Here is a 14,644-nt window from a genome sequence, read left to right on the forward strand (position 1 = left end):
ACCAAATGAAAGCTACACCACACACTTAATTAAACTAAAATTTCCAACTACCACACCAAACACATTAATTGCACCTAATTATGTTGTTTTCCACACAACCTTACCTAACTTTGCAATTGTAAGCAATTACATCATCAAACTAGATATGGACTTAGGCTTTAGATTGGGTTGTGGATTACTTATTGTTTTGGGTTGACATTGATTCTCAACATCTTCGTCTTTAAACTTTGATCTTATTCATGTTTCTTTTTCAAGTCGTTCATTTTCATGTAACAATTAGTTCTTAATGATTTCCAAATTTCCTCATAGGCATTTTCATAGGTTTGATTAATTCGTATTGCGAACATGCATATATGACTGGGTTTGTGTTTGCGCAGCATGATTACGAGGAATTTGGTGCCTGTGACACCCCAGTCAAAGAGTATGTACAATCTTTCTGGATGCTCAAATTCTAGATTAGTTTTGCAGTATTTTCCCTCAATCTTATGTTTGACAAGTATGTCTTATTTCAGTATACTTTCGTCTCACTGGTTGGGCTTTGACACGGAGCTAAGAGCATTGAGTAGTGGAACCAAGTCAGCGGCAGTTGTGGCGAAGTTTCAAGAGAAGATGTTCTATCAAGAAGAATGCGCTGACCTAGAAACAACTTTTAGAGTTGAGGACGAACCTCCAAGACAAGTTAAACCATCTGGTGAAGGTCAAGAAACTAATGTAGCACTTTCTGAAGTTGCTATTCGAGGACAAGCAAACCCGGGGGAAAAGCTTCAAGACCTTAGGTTGTCTCACGAAGGTTTGAACCTTGAGACATTCAATGGGACTGAGAGAGAACCTTCCCACCATTTTAGATCATCCAGTGAAGATCATCAAATTGATCGTGAGGAGGTTATGGAACCAGAGTTGGTACAACCAGAAAGTCAGACATGTCCAAACATAGTACAAGACCATAATCTAAACACCGTAGAAGCTGGCATGGAAATGTTGCAGAGTTGTACAGTTTCTCAAGAAGAGTACATGGACATTGATACATTTAATGGGGCGAAGCAACCTCGAGGACTTGTTTGTTCATCTGGTCAAGCAAATCATAATGATGGAGAGCCCAAAAAATTACCCGAGATGATTTCACCGGATAGTAAAGAACGTCAAATTATCATGCAAGAAGATCGAGATCCTTTCTCTGTTTCAAGTGATGGAACTCCTGGTGTCAAAATCCACGATGCAGGTACAACATTGTCAATTCCTTAGTTGTATACGTCTGTGGTAAAGGGCTAATTTTGCACCATAACATACACAATTGGACGTTATTTCGCGTGGCCTGTCACTTTTCTAAATTCCATCTTCTGCTTTGCAATATATGCGAAATTAAAGCTTTCACGCATTCTTAACAAGTTTGTCCGAAATAATTTCTCCTAATGCAGGTGCACCGAAGTTTATGGTTATTCATACACCGGCTTCTAAGGAGTTTGCTCGATTTTCTAGGAAAAGAAAATGTGTCATGGATGATATGATAGTCCTGCCTAATGAGTACGTAACGGTTTACTTCCCCTTTACATGTGTTAGTTGAAGTGTTTCTGTTTCGTGTATTGACAAAATCGTTCAGGATGCTTTGGACTTTATTTATGTTTCAATGGATTATAAGTTGACCGTGGATTGTAAACTTGTAACAAAAAATTTCACAGGGTAATCAGGAAAAGCATAAATGATGCAAGTGACTTGGTTTCTAAAAGAAAGAAAGTTCCTCAAACTGCCCTTGGTATCTGGAAAGCCAATCGAATTGCAAATCTTTGCCATGATTTCTCGGAGCCATTGGTACCTGGTAATTTTCTATCATTATTTACTTTATGTTTCATCAGTCTTGGTCCTCGTGAAACCGTTGCTAACCATATATTTGCAGCTGCTGTTTCGCGAGAACTTATATCCCTCTTCTGCAAAACGAAATTAAAGATTACAGCACCTGCAGAACCAGTTTCCCCTCCAGAAAAGTTACATGCACCCGAATCTCCAAGTGGTGTTAGGTCAGAGCAAGTAGAAATTGCACCAGAAACACCCGTCCTTCGCTCACAATCAGTGAAATCATTTGGGACTCCAAAGAGCCCTGACGCTGTTGATATGGATACCTTAACACCTGAGACATTTGGAGGGATAGAGAAAGAGGAGCCACCCCGGGGCAGCAGGGAGCAAGCTGCCCCATCTGGATATGCAGAAGAAGTACCATTTCTGGACAGGGATCAGGAACATGATTTTAATTTGTTGAATGAGGTATAGTAATAATTATTGTGTTTGCATACCGCATAGCCATCTCGCTAAACCTTTCTATTTGTGGTATTAAACATCTTTAGCGCACGTAACAAGCTCGCACATACCAAACTAAAGGTCTGCAACGAGCAAGTAGGGTGTTGATGCCGCTACACGTTATTATGTTGCTTCTCATGTGGTTCCAGTATTGAACCAGTTTGTATCTTTCGTTGTTCCTTACTTTTCCTAACTTCGTTATTTCTATGTTGCCCCAGGACATTGATTCATCCGAAGGAGTCAACCCGCAACTGGGTAAGAGTCTCAAATTGTTTTCATTACGCTAAGCTTCTACTCGTATATTTTTCTCACTAACTGAATCTCGAAACCCTTTTTTTTTTTTTTTGTTGCAGAGGGATTGTCTGGGAGAACCAGGTATGGTGGATCGGCACCCTGAAAGTCTTTTTGGCATAAATGTCAGGGTTATTCATTCTTGTACAATTTTTTCTTCAACATGTTAAACTTTGTGCATACAGAATGGTTGCAAGGTACTTGCATACACACTTTCCAAATTGTAAAAATCGAGGAAAGGAGGAAGTGAACTTGTTGGAGGTTTCGAAAGGAAGAACAAAGAAAGAAAATGCAAGGCTGTTTTACGAGCTACTGGTACGATCTTTCTGATATGGTTTAGAATCTTCGTTTAACTACGTCCACGAGCCACATTCATGAACCGAAATTGCAACTTCCAAACATGCCGATGCAAAACCTTGTGCAGCACGTCATTACCTTTTCTTTTTCTGCAGGTGTTGAAAACTCAAGGGTATGTGAATGTGAAGCAAAATGTTTCCTATGGTGATATACTGATCTCAAAACGTCCGAAACGGGACCAAACGTGGGTAGATGATGATACGGTCAACAGAGGCACCTCAGAAACTACGTGCGTGCGTGCATAGCGTTCGGAGTCCTGCGTAAATTGTAGACGGCGCTAGTTTTCGTAGTCGTATGATCTCCCTTGCAGCAAGTTTATTAGTTGTACATTTCGGTGTTTTTTCGAAAGGTATAGGCTTATAGCCATTGTTGATTGAAGATTCAAAGCTTTCTGGTGGACTCTCAACCATCATGGAGCTTATTTTTGTTGGATCTCCAATTCTGTAAAGCCCATTTACCAATTCGGTCCAAACCGGGCTCAGTCAGAAAGAATCTTGAATGGTTGCAGCCATAATTTGAACCGGTTCGAACCATGCTTGATCCTAGAAATATTTTGGTTTAGTACTATTTTCAGTCTCCCGCATACTTTATATTTGATTTTGTAAAAACAACAAATAATATTAAAGTTGAGCGGAGAAGGAATAAGAATAAAGACTTGCTTGGATATGTTTTTATTTCAGCCATTTCGGTGAAAATATTTTTGGAATCAAATTTTGATAAAGTTATAAGTGAATTTTTAAAAGGTGTTTGAAATGTTTTCTACAAGAAGTAAAACATCTAATGTGTTTTTGGATTTAAAAATATTTTCTTTGAAACGGCTTTTAATTATTTTAAAAACAAAAACGAGTTCTAAGATTTGGAATTAGAGAACCACAAAGTGTTTAGCAGCACCCGAAAATTCATGAATCTGAAAACAAGGAACGAAGTAATTGTTAATTTTACGTAAGTAAACATGTAATATTCGACTTAAAAAAAAAATAAATAAATGTCATAAACTTTGCTAATCTATAACCTGTGTTGCATTTCAGATCAAACCGAAAGAAAACCCCGATTCTCATTTTGGGTTTCAAACTGACTTTTTAATCCTAATTGTCAAATTAATCAAATTCCCACGGTAACTTAACGGAATGTCCTGAGAGAGACTTTGTGTTTAACGGAATATGTACTTTGATGTTCGTACAGAAAGCTCTTGCTGGCCTGAGACGCATTGATCTTGATGGCCTGCGGTGGAAAGTTTTCGATGCCAAAGGCCGGGTTGGTGTTTGTAGGAGATACAAGATAGTGTTGCATTTTTGTTTTCAGAGTGAATTTTGTTGATTTTTTACTAAGATCCAGAGAGATTGTGGATTGCTTGAGCCACTGGCTTCTTCGTTCGGCTTTTGATGAAAACGTACCCTTATTTTTAGGTTCTTGGAAGATTAGCAGCTCAAATATCGACTGTGATTCGAGGAATGCTCCAAGTCGAGATGATGGCGATATGTGCATTGTGCTTAACGCGAAGGAGAAACCAATACTACCGTACAAGAACAAGAAAGACGAAAAAACAAATCATCTGATTCCAATCTAAACTCAAACTCTTACAGAAACGAGTGCAAAAGTTCAAAACCCAAACTATTACAGAAACTCAAAATATAGTTACCCAGGTTCTAATCGCTCGAGGATCCATCGTCAACGTCTTCATGCTCTGTTACAACCTTCTCTATAAACCTCTTGCGAACTCCGTCGATCACAGCTTGCCTCGATCGATCATTTCCGCTCAGGCCATCATTAAGTACAGGATCTGCTTGGCACAGAAGTAATGCCACACCTGATATTTCAGCAGAGCACAGAAAGATTTATTCAAAAGAGTTTTAAGTGGCTCGCATTACAATGACTAAAAGCACTTTTGATGAAATAGATTTATCAAAACGAAAAACTCCACTTCCTCACAGTCCATGTTAACTTGAATCCACTTCCCACAATATTTTGTGTTCTACATAACCTATGATGGCTCGTTTGGAAGTGTTTTTAAAACGACTGAAAGCGCTTTTGATGAAATAGATTTTCGTTCCCACAAAACACCAAAACCGCTTTAAGATTTGAAAAGCACTTCTGAACCATATGTTAACTAAAAAGCTTCAAATTTCATTGCAGACATAGTGTAACTACATTAGCTGGAGCGAATGTGTTTCCCTATGAAATTGAGTCCGAATCCTCTTCCCGCAGTTTAGATTAGTTTTAAACAATTATCGCTTTGTATAAATAAAGCATAAATGAAATACCTTCAGGAGTGCATCTGCGGCCGAAGCTCTGCAAGCCGACGTAATTAGCTTTGACATTCCCACTGTTGTACACTAAAACAGTCGGAACATTCCGATCAGGGTAGTTCGGAATGCAATCCGTCGATATTATCTTGACGAATTTCGTTGCCGGATATTTCGTCGCCAAATCTTCCAAACACTGCATCAAAACCCCGCACTCGGGGATTCCTTCTTTGTACAGAATCACCACCACCCACACATCCGGCGGCGCCTGCGACACCTCCCGCACGAAATCCGAGCCCGAAATCGGCACCACCGATCCGAACCTCGCAACTTTGGCTGCTTCTCTCAGCTCCGCCAGCCTCTTCTTCCTGTCCAAACCGCCAATTTTTCACATTTACGGTTTCATTTTCAAGTAAATAAAGAGTAATTCGGTAAAAATTGAACTGTAAGGACCTGTATTCTTCGAGGAAGCGATCGTCGTCGAGATCGGGATTTTCCTCCAGGTCTTCGAGGTCCTGCTCTGATTTTTCATCGATCCAGGACTTGTCTTTGGGAAGGGAAGCTTCGTCCTGAGCTGGTGTGAACTTCGGCGGCTTGAACGGCGGTGGCTTCGCCGGAAGGTTCCCGAGCTTTCTCTGTATGTCGTCCCACTGGGTCGATGCTCCCTCCACATCCTTGTACACAAAGTGATAGTCCGCCATTTCTCACTCTCTGGTATTCGCCTCAAACAGCAAGAAGAGAAGAAAAGCTCGAAATTGATTTCTGTGGTTGTCAATGGCGTCGACCAATTTGGGAGTGAGAAAGAGAAGCGAGGGCGATAGAGAAAGATCCAGCGAGAGAGGGAGAGATCCTTCACTTTGGGCCAACTTTTATTATGGGCCCAACAAATGGACATTGTTTTCTTTACTGGGCCTATAGCCCATTTTAATGGGCTTAGTTGATCGTGTTTTTAACTCGTATAACACACACACAACCGAAAACCAGGGCGAGCTCCCGAAGCTTTCTCTCTCGTTTCCGCTTCCGGATTCTCAGAAATCTGAAACTTGACCGGAAGCCATGGAAGCCATACAATCTCTGGTGACGAATATCCAAGGGCTGTCGAGCTCCGGCGACATCTCCCACCTCCACGTCCTTCTGAAGCAAGCGCAGGAGTCGCTCTACGCCGAGTCGACTCGGTTGCTTCCCGTTCTCGACCAGCTCGACCCCGCCACGCACTCTCTCGGATACCTCTACATCCTGTGAGCCTCTTCGTCACTCTAACACTCCTCGTTTTCGAATTTTATGTGTATATTTTGTTTTCAGTATTGGATGCCCTAGGGCGTAGTCAGATGGCGTCGTTCGCAATGTGTTAGGGTTTGATTATCGGGGGATGTGGGAGCGATAATTGTGTGCCCTAATCTACTGGTGATCGAGTAAAAGAATTCAGACACATCTTTTGATCTGATTTTACATAATTTGCATTAAGAATTCTGGCAGTGCTTGAAAATTGCAATTGTGTTCACAAATTTGATTGTCGAGAACATGTATAGTGTGCGGTTCATTTTTTTAAGATTCCGCCTGGTTACTAGTTACCAGCATTTGAAAATTTGGTGGAAATTTGACTGTATCATGGGTTTGTGAATGTGGTGGCAGGGAGGCATGCTCATCTGGTTCGATTTCAAAAGAGCAGGCGAGTGCGTTGGTCCTGCCCATTGCTAGATTTATCAATTCCTGTGTCACGGAGCAGATTCGTTTGCAACCTGATAAATGTATTCATCTTTACTCTTTATTTGATTTGCGTAAATGTTAAACTGCATATTTCATTTCTCTTTCTGTGGATTTGTTTGGTTTGCAGTCATATCTGTTTGCAAGAGGTTCAAAGATCATGTTATGCTTCTTGAAGCACCACTGCGGGGAGTGGCACCGATGCTGACGGCTATTCGGAAAATTCAGACCTCCTCAGAACATTTGACTTCTTTGCATCCAGAGTTTCTTCTGCTTTGTTTGTTGTCAAAATCCTATAAAGTTGGATATTCCGTTTTAGATGATGACATATTTGAGGTTGATCAGCCAAGGGATCTTTTTCTCTATTGCTATTACGGGTCGGTTGCTCTTTCAACACAGTGTTATATTTGTTTCAGTTTGCTTTCACTTGAGTTAGCTGTTTTTAATTATTGAGGAAATTACTTTCATTTTCTTCTTGGAAGTGTCCTTGCTTCGTTTGACATATTTGGCATGTTTCACTTCTTCTTAATTCTTTAATCTATGGGGGGTTTTGTGTTGCTAAGGAAATTTCTGAAACTATTTCACTTTTGACCTCATTGTAGGGGGATGATATGCATCGGACAAAAGCGTTTTCGCAAAGCATTGGAGCTTCTTCACAATGTCTGTGATCTATATTCAGTTTACCTTCTTATACTCTTCAAATTATGTTCTCTATGAAGTTTGATTTATTTGTCCATTCTAATCGCAAATCGTATTTTCCAGGTTGTAACATCACCAATGACTTCTTTTAATGCAATAGCTGTTGAAGCGTACAAAAAGCATATATTGGCTTCACTCATTCACAATTGGAATGTATGCCTTTCTTCTTATAGATCCATCAACCTTGACATTTAATTTGACTCGGTTTTGACATGACAAGTTCATCTGTTTGTGCTGTAAATTTGTTTGAGGATAATTTGATGATTATTCTTTTTGTGGTGATAGTTCTGCACCAGTCTCCCTAAATACACCTCCTCAGTATGTCAGAGGAATCTAAAAAATTATTGTCAGGTAATGCAAAGTTGAGCGCTGCTCTTTGCTGCATGTATTTTCTTTAATGGATTGCTTTATTCGAATCCTGATATAATCAGGCATTCCATAGTAGGCTAGCATTTAAACTTACCAGCTCCAATGACTTTATTTGGTTTTTTAACTCCCTTTCGAGCAGCCCTACATTGAATTGGCACATTGCTATGTCAGCGGAAAAATTGTACATTTGGAGGCAATGGTTGACAGACACAGGGAAAAGTATGAAAATGTGAGTTCTTTTAATGTTTTCATCCCGTTGTTTTTCCTTTATTTGTATGTCAAATCCATGGTGTCAAAGAAAAAGTGGATGCAACATGATTCCTCTGTAACCTACGAGTCTCTGACTTGAATTCTTCAACCATCTTAATTTGGCTTTCAAATTGTGTTGTTCTCTAGGACAACAATCTTGGACTGGTGAAGCAGGTATTATCTTCCCAGTATAAGCGAAACATTCAGAGACTGACTCAGACATACTTGACTCTTTCCCTTCAAGATATAGCCAACAGCGTTCAACTAAACAGCGCTAAGGAAGCAGAAATGCATGTGCTACAAATGGTAAATCAAAATTAGCAGCAATAAAGTATCGGTATTACAAATCTTTTGTATTGTACCCTAACGTTCTCTTTTACCAAAGTATAGATTGAAGATGGTCAGATATTTGCAACAATCAACCAAAAGGATGGAATGGTTAGATTTCTTGAGGATCCTGAGCAATATAAAACCTGTCACATGATTGAACACATTGACTCATCAATACAGAGGTAAATTGTCCGAATGTCAATTAAATTTTGCAGTGTTCTTTTCTTTTGTCTGCGGGAGAGGTGGTGTGCTTTTTTCCATTTTAAATGCGGTTCCCCTCCTCTTCATCCAGGATAATGGCTCTCTCAAGGAAGCTGACCGCTATTGATGAAAACATCTCAACTGATCCTTTGTTCCTATCAAAGGTGAGTGAATTGCCCCCGTAGTGTTACTGAACTAGCTAGTTCGTCAATCAAACTAATACCTGCTTATATGTTCAGACTGGAAGAGAGCGGCAGAGATTTGACTTCGATGATTATGATAGCGTTCCTCAGAAGTTTAACATATGAATTAAGCAGGTTCACCCAACATATCGACTTGAAGTTGAGAATGGCCATGAACAAACATGCTGCAGCACTGAATTGTTTTTTCGGATCCTTATTTTGCAAAGAGATGGAAAATTTTCAGACATTTTCTCCCGGATTAGAAGTAGATATCTCTGGCTACTGTCTAGTTATAGAACCAGTTTTGAACATGCTTTACATGAGCTTTTCTTTTGATCATCCATAAACGATTTTGCAAGAACTCAACAATCAAGTTTTGATGCATGAGCTACAACCGAAGATTTATATCGGTTTTTTCGACAATCAACCCAGATATTCGAGTAAAATGGCGGAGGCAGAGTCAGCTTCTACGAGAAGGGTTATGCTTGTTCTGAACAAAGTAATGTACATTGAACACAAATGGATTAAGAGACTGGTCGTCCTGATTCACATTTACAGAGAACGACAAAAGATTACATTAGCTACCAAAATCATCAAGGCATTCATCCTTCGTATCATTTTTGTTTCCTTTCGTTTCTCTTTTCCGGCACCCCATTCATCCGAGGGAGGAAGAAAATGAATTCGGGAGAATATACGATGGAGAGTGTCGGGAAGGGTCATATTGTATGCTGACAAACAAGTGGGAAGGAATTTACATGTTACTAAAAAAGAATGCCTGAATCTCTCCTCTTTGATGCCTGATGGAGCCACAGACATTCCAGTTCTCCTTGGTTGCCCTATGCGTTGCCCGCTTCCTTCGATCCATCTGCAAAGATAAATAGTTTTGGAAGGGAACTCAGTAGGATGCATCCGTTCAACTATGAAACTTTTCTATTCTGTTAATCAGAAATTACCATTAAATATCCAGATGCAAACGGACTAACGCGGTAAAATCTTATCAAGGGAAATAACACAAATAATGATTGGTTCTGAAGACAACAAGACATCATATGTTATGTAGCAGAAAGATACAACTACAACAAAAGATTTAGTTTTTTAGGTTCCTCACATTCGGTTGCAGATTCAGATTGTTCGTTCCAACATAATTTAACCAAACCCATTCATTTTTCAGGCTTTTAAGATTCTGAGTGACATTCGTTCCTACGCACTCTCTTTCTTTCCTGTATCCCAACGATTCATAAAATTCCTTCAGCTTAACCGGATTACATTCTCCCATTTGAACCAATAAGCAACACGCGCACCTTTTTATTTCAACAAGGGGGCATAAGGAGCTGGGCATGGTGATACAGTGTCGTCTGGTAACTGGCCTATCAAATCAACCACCACCTTCAGGCATGCATGGAGCATTTTCTTTTCTAACCTAACAAGCTGAGTAGCAACTCGCTTCTTCGGATTCAAATTAGCATCTGCCAACTGCACAAGAGTGAGAATATTAATTTGCATTCAGCTAGCAATAACCTGGTACCACTACTAATTTGACAGAGCCAATATTACCAAAGAATCATCTTCACTCAATGTAGTTGGATAGCCAGCCAGCCGTGTTCTAAAATAATCAGCAAGTTGGTCCAACACCGCTCGTTCCATACAAGGACTCACCTATTAAGTTTATAAAATCCAGCAGTCTATGTCATTTATCACCATTAATTTTTTGGCTTCATTAAAGACGAGAGACATATTCACCAGTTAATCGAATAATTTTGAATTCCATACAATCATAGGCATAGTATATATCAACAACCACGTGCCAGATAACTTGATAACAACCTTTAGCATGTTTATTAAACCTTAACAAGGTCCCCAAATGTTCTACGTTCCAGTCTCTTATGGAGTAGTGCCATCAAATTCTACTGATGAAAATCACTTTGCTCTTAACAGAAAAGTTAACTTACTGGACAAATTGGACCTTGAGAGGAGATAACAGATTGCATCTCTGAAGGATCTGAAACATAGCCCAGTCGCAGATAGGGAAGCATATCGGAGACCGTTTCCTTTTCCTTTCCCACATATACCTGAAAGCAATGAGGCAGATTAAAGACTAATGTAGAAAATTGTGTTATAACTTTCTTAAGGGAAATAGTTTTAAGTACACACCTGAAAAGTTTGTACTGATAATTTTCCATTTCTTTGAGCAACCATTCTTTTATCTTGATATTGTGGATCCTCAGTGTTCAAAGCTGCCTGGAACACATAGGACATATGGGATATTTCAAACACATACACATTTGACATGAACAGAACCTGCAAGCTTATGAAATTGTCCAGAATTTACCTCAACCACCAAACGGTCATAAGAATTATCTTCGTCAACAAAACCATAGTTTATAAGCAACTTTGAATTAGGCTGCGGTCCACACCTATAATATTTTACAAAATTACATTTTTATGATTTCTACACTGAAGTAACATGACAAGGCCACGCTATGGCTACAAAATCTTGAAAATTTCAAATAACATACCACACAACAATAGACTCCCCTGCCTTATATGGCCGATCGACCACTAGCTGAACAGCACCATCAACAGCCGTCAACATTGCTCTACAGTTGCTTCCGTAAGCTAACAATGGGGGCCCAAGAGGAACCAAAGCAAATCTTTGAGCCAAACTAACTTTCTGCGTCGGAAAGGGAAACAAATGTAAGAAATCCAGATGGCTTGATTTAGAAACACATAGCACAAAGAGGCGACGTGGAGCACTTAAGAAACTCGTTTTACCCTTTTCTTATCTTGCGTTGGTTAATTGTAACAAGAAAATATATTGACGAAAGAATGAAGAACTTACCTGCAAATGCACTACACAAGACTGAACTGCAACAAAAGCTTGTTTGAATATCTCAAATGGGAAGGCCTCCGTAGGAATATCATATGGGTATTGCTGCAAAATGAAGAAAATTTAAGTCCATATCATTGGCTACAACACTAGTGCCAATCAAATACACTTGAGTAATACCTGAAATAGGGAACCAGCCATAAACCAGACAGTGTCAAGCTCATTATATTCTCTTTTAATTCCTTCGGCCCTTGCACGAACGTCAGCCTGATTCATCACCACAAGAATGTAGGGTAAGAACATTTTGAAATACTGAATAATTCCACAACTTACTTAAACTTGCATGTACAGCGATCGTAGCATAAGATACCTTTGTGGGGCTGCCTGTAAGATGAGCCAGTTCAGCTTCTGACCATAAAAGGGGTGATTCCACCGCCAATTGACCCCTCCCTCGCTGACGATCGAGCTCTCTTATATAGGGATACCAAAATGACTTCTTTCCTTGTTTCTTCTCGTACATCAGATACAATGCCAAGCATGCCAATTCCGATAATTTGTTCGTAGTTAATAATTCAGCTGCACAATAAGACAAGCATCCTGCACATTAATGTATGCCCCCCATATCCCATTGGCTATGAACATGCATTAGAAAAGTCAAGAAATCAAACAATAGACAATGAACATTACCAATTGTTTCGTTCCCCAACACTCTCTTGAGAGTTACAACTAAAGAATCCGGCACCGAAAATGCGACATCACCAACCTAGCAATCACAACAATTCAAAGAACATAAAAATCAAAACCCATCACCTCAAGATCTTTATGAAACTCAAAGAACAAAAACCCAATGAACTTTATGAATTACATTACAGAAATTGAAAATTCAGAGTCTCATCACCTCAAGATCTTCGCTGGCAGCTACGTAATGAATGGGCCGGAGCTTCTCGTCGTAGGAAGGTTTGTCTTTGAGCACGACCTTGCAAGGAGGCAGCCCGTTCTTGTGCATCCAAGATTTCAAGTCTTCCTCCTCGTCTTTCTTGCTCACCGCCTGACTCTGCTTGCCGCCGTCCTCCTTCCGCGACCCAACCAACGTCTCGGAGCTGGAGGCGGAGCACAGATTTCTCCGGCGAATCGATCCAAAAGAAGGTACGGACCTGAGGAGCTTGGTCTTCCGAGGCGAAATTGAAACGAGGAGAGGTCGGTACGAGGAGGAGGACGAACGAATCGGCGAGGACCAAATGCAACGGTGGGGCGGAGGAGTGAGCTCCATGGCGGAGGGTTGGGATTTGAAAAATTCACAGGGAGAGAGAGAGGGGGAGTGAGGGGGGAGTGGGAGGGATAAGAGCGCGGAATTTGGCAGCGTAAATCCGATTGGAGGGAAAAGATACTGTTTGGCGTTGGTGGTGGTGTTGTATGGACTCACTCTCACAGCTCACAGCTGGGAACATTTTATAGGATGATACATGATGAACAAACAATTTAATTATTTATTTATTATTTTCTGATATTCAGTGTTTATTTATTTGTCTTAATATATAAGGGTAACGTAGGGACAAAATTTTAAATATAATTTTATAAACTATATGCCGTGATTTCTCATGATTGGATTAGTATGTAATTGTTGATTAACGTACTTACTTTTTTATTGGTGAAACGTAATACAATTTAAAACCTGAAAAACTAACGAAAAATTCAAAAAACTTTAGTTTTAATAAAAAATGACAAATAAATGTATAGTGAATAGTACCAGAAAAAAGTAAAAATACGATTTTTCGTTAAAAGTGAACCAATTAGTACTTCGTTAAAACTCCTTTTAAAATTTTGGTTTAAAAAATTTGTCTACCATTACTCTTGAAACAAACATAAGTTACTATAGAAAAATTTCATGTACGAAAGTCGTTTCTCTTTCGACTATTTACATGTCAATATATAGTTAATGGGCACCTAGCTAAAAAGTAAATTGAGCATGTCACACTATCTCATCAGGTGGTCTGACTATCTTCTGATGAAGCAGTCCGAGACAGGACTTGGAGAAATTTTAATGTCATGTTGTCATGTTGCCAACTTCTAAGACATTAGTTGCTTTTTTTTTTCTTGTTTTTTAACGAAAAATTATATTTTTGTACTAAAAAGTTAATCTTATTACTATTCATTCTACCTTTTATTTTATCATTATTATTAAAACTTAAAATTTTCAAATTTTTTTTTAATCAAATTCTCACATTTTGAGGTGAAGTATGACCGAACTAACAGATTTAAGCATCCCTACACAAATTTTTCTCTTCTCATTATTGGTCGACACTCCGTACCATTGGTACAGCTCTAGTCCAACTTTCAATCCCAATATTTGAAAATTTTAAGTTTTTGTTTTTTGTCAACTTTTTTTTTTCTTTTCAAACAATAAATTTTGTTAAATTAACCACCGATTGAGTTTGAATCCACACCATCATATAAGAGTTCAACACCTTTCTATCACTGTGGTAAAATGCCATTTGTGTTTTTCTTAAAATTAATTAAGGGAATTGTTAATGGCACTCCAAAAATCTTATTCTACACTCCAAATTTTCTATATTTGAAACAAAAATACACTTGTGAGAAATGTAGAATGAGATTTTTGAAATGTCAATCACACTTCCCTTAATTAATATGATTTTGTTCCTCAACTTTGTGAAATTCTATAAAATCAAATTATAATTGTATACACCTGGAATGTTATGAATTTTTTTAAAATCCTAATTGTATACACCTAGATTTCTAAGGATTTTAATAAACTATCTTAAAATCCTTATTGAATACATATTGAATTTCAGAGAATTACTTAAAATCTTAATTGAATACCCCCTAGATTCATTAAAAAACTTAAAACCTCTTAAAATTCCAATTGAATACATCCCCCGAAGTAT

At 38.9% G+C, this 14,644-nt stretch overlaps 4 protein-coding genes across 5 annotated transcripts in view; 2 read left to right on the top strand and 2 right to left on the bottom strand.

The window, feature by feature from the left end:
* The window catches only part of LOC137739246 (sister chromatid cohesion 1 protein 2-like), a 10,007-nt gene extending 6,399 nt beyond the window's left edge, over positions 1–3,608 (top strand). The window contains exons 5-13 of the mRNA XM_068478802.2: positions 378–421; positions 513–1,219; positions 1,416–1,521; positions 1,677–1,813; positions 1,892–2,256; positions 2,508–2,544; positions 2,643–2,664; positions 2,766–2,895; positions 3,033–3,608. Coding sequence (XP_068334903.2) covers positions 378–421; positions 513–1,219; positions 1,416–1,521; positions 1,677–1,813; positions 1,892–2,256; positions 2,508–2,544; positions 2,643–2,664; positions 2,766–2,895; positions 3,033–3,182 — 1,698 coding nt within the window. The 3' untranslated portion in view covers positions 3,183–3,608. The remainder of the gene's footprint in view (positions 1–377; positions 422–512; positions 1,220–1,415; positions 1,522–1,676; positions 1,814–1,891; positions 2,257–2,507; positions 2,545–2,642; positions 2,665–2,765; positions 2,896–3,032) is intronic.
* An 863-nt stretch (positions 3,609–4,471) lies between these two features.
* LOC137739125 (uncharacterized) lies at positions 4,472–5,881 on the bottom strand. Its single transcript, XM_068478621.2, has 3 exons — positions 5,634–5,881; positions 5,199–5,548; positions 4,472–4,744 (listed from the first exon to the last, which is right to left on the bottom strand). Exons 1-3 carry the CDS (start codon positions 5,879–5,881, stop codon positions 4,584–4,586), a joined length of 759 nt encoding a protein of 252 aa, XP_068334722.2. The 3' UTR covers positions 4,472–4,583.
* A 144-nt stretch (positions 5,882–6,025) lies between these two features.
* On the top strand, positions 6,026–9,337 carry LOC137739124 (COP9 signalosome complex subunit 3). The gene is made up of 11 exons (XM_068478620.2): positions 6,026–6,418; positions 6,813–6,928; positions 7,015–7,261; positions 7,487–7,544; positions 7,647–7,736; positions 7,869–7,934; positions 8,092–8,181; positions 8,349–8,507; positions 8,592–8,713; positions 8,824–8,896; positions 8,972–9,337. The coding sequence occupies exons 1-11, from the start codon at positions 6,237–6,239 to the stop codon at positions 9,038–9,040; spliced, it is 1,272 nt and encodes a 423-aa protein (XP_068334721.2). The 5' UTR covers positions 6,026–6,236; the 3' UTR covers positions 9,041–9,337.
* A 42-nt stretch (positions 9,338–9,379) lies between these two features.
* Positions 9,380–13,204, bottom strand: LOC137739123 (uncharacterized). 2 transcript variants are annotated; one of them, XM_068478618.2, is made up of 12 exons: positions 12,640–13,204; positions 12,429–12,504; positions 12,112–12,317; positions 11,922–12,008; positions 11,754–11,846; positions 11,431–11,585; positions 11,244–11,328; positions 11,066–11,152; positions 10,864–10,983; positions 10,469–10,570; positions 10,216–10,387; positions 9,380–9,779 (listed from the first exon to the last, which is right to left on the bottom strand). In XM_068478618.2, the coding sequence occupies exons 1-11, from the start codon at positions 13,009–13,011 to the stop codon at positions 10,220–10,222; spliced, it is 1,551 nt and encodes a 516-aa protein (XP_068334719.2). In that variant the 5' UTR covers positions 13,012–13,204; the 3' UTR covers positions 9,380–9,779; positions 10,216–10,219. The 2 variants fall into 2 exon arrangements, with proteins under 2 accessions (XP_068334719.2, XP_068334720.2); XM_068478619.2 differs by having other exon boundaries at positions 9,616–9,849; positions 12,640–13,199.
* Between the last annotated feature and the right edge of the window lie 1,440 nt (positions 13,205–14,644).

Source organism: Pyrus communis, chromosome 9 (genome assembly GCF_041283825.1).
Source record: "Pyrus communis isolate YQ-2024b chromosome 9, ASM4128382v1, whole genome shotgun sequence".
Lineage (NCBI taxonomy): Eukaryota > Viridiplantae > Streptophyta > Magnoliopsida > Rosales > Rosaceae > Pyrus > Pyrus communis.

What these genes read in the sequence shown, in the direction of transcription:
- LOC137739125 (XM_068478621.2), bottom strand. Translation starts at nt 5,881, where the DNA reads ATGGCGGACTATCACTTTGTGTACAAGGATGTGGAGGGAGCATCGACC. An exon ending in CGCTTCCTCGAAGAATACAG is followed by an intron (nt 5,549 to 5,633) that starts GTCCTTACAGTT and finishes CGGTTTGGACAG; the next exon opens with GAAGAAGAGGCTGGCGGAGC. An exon ending in CCGCAGATGCACTCCTGAAG is followed by an intron (nt 4,745 to 5,198) that starts GTATTTCATTTA and finishes CTGAAATATCAG; the next exon opens with GTGTGGCATTACTTCTGTGC.
- LOC137739124 (XM_068478620.2), top strand. Translation starts at nt 6,237, where the DNA reads ATGGAAGCCATACAATCTCTGGTGACGAATATCCAAGGGCTGTCGAGC. An exon ending in CACTCATTCACAATTGGAAT is followed by an intron (nt 7,737 to 7,868) that starts GTATGCCTTTCT and finishes TTGTGGTGATAG; the next exon opens with TTCTGCACCAGTCTCCCTAA. An exon ending in ACAGGGAAAAGTATGAAAAT is followed by an intron (nt 8,182 to 8,348) that starts GTGAGTTCTTTT and finishes GTTGTTCTCTAG; the next exon opens with GACAACAATCTTGGACTGGT.
- LOC137739123 (XM_068478618.2), bottom strand. Translation starts at nt 13,011, where the DNA reads ATGGAGCTCACTCCTCCGCCCCACCGTTGCATTTGGTCCTCGCCGATT. An exon ending in GTTGGGGAACGAAACAATTG is followed by an intron (nt 12,318 to 12,428) that starts GTAATGTTCATT and finishes CTTATTGTGCAG; the next exon opens with CTGAATTATTAACTACGAAC. An exon ending in ATGACCGTTTGGTGGTTGAG is followed by an intron (nt 11,153 to 11,243) that starts GTAAATTCTGGA and finishes TATGTGTTCCAG; the next exon opens with GCAGCTTTGAACACTGAGGA.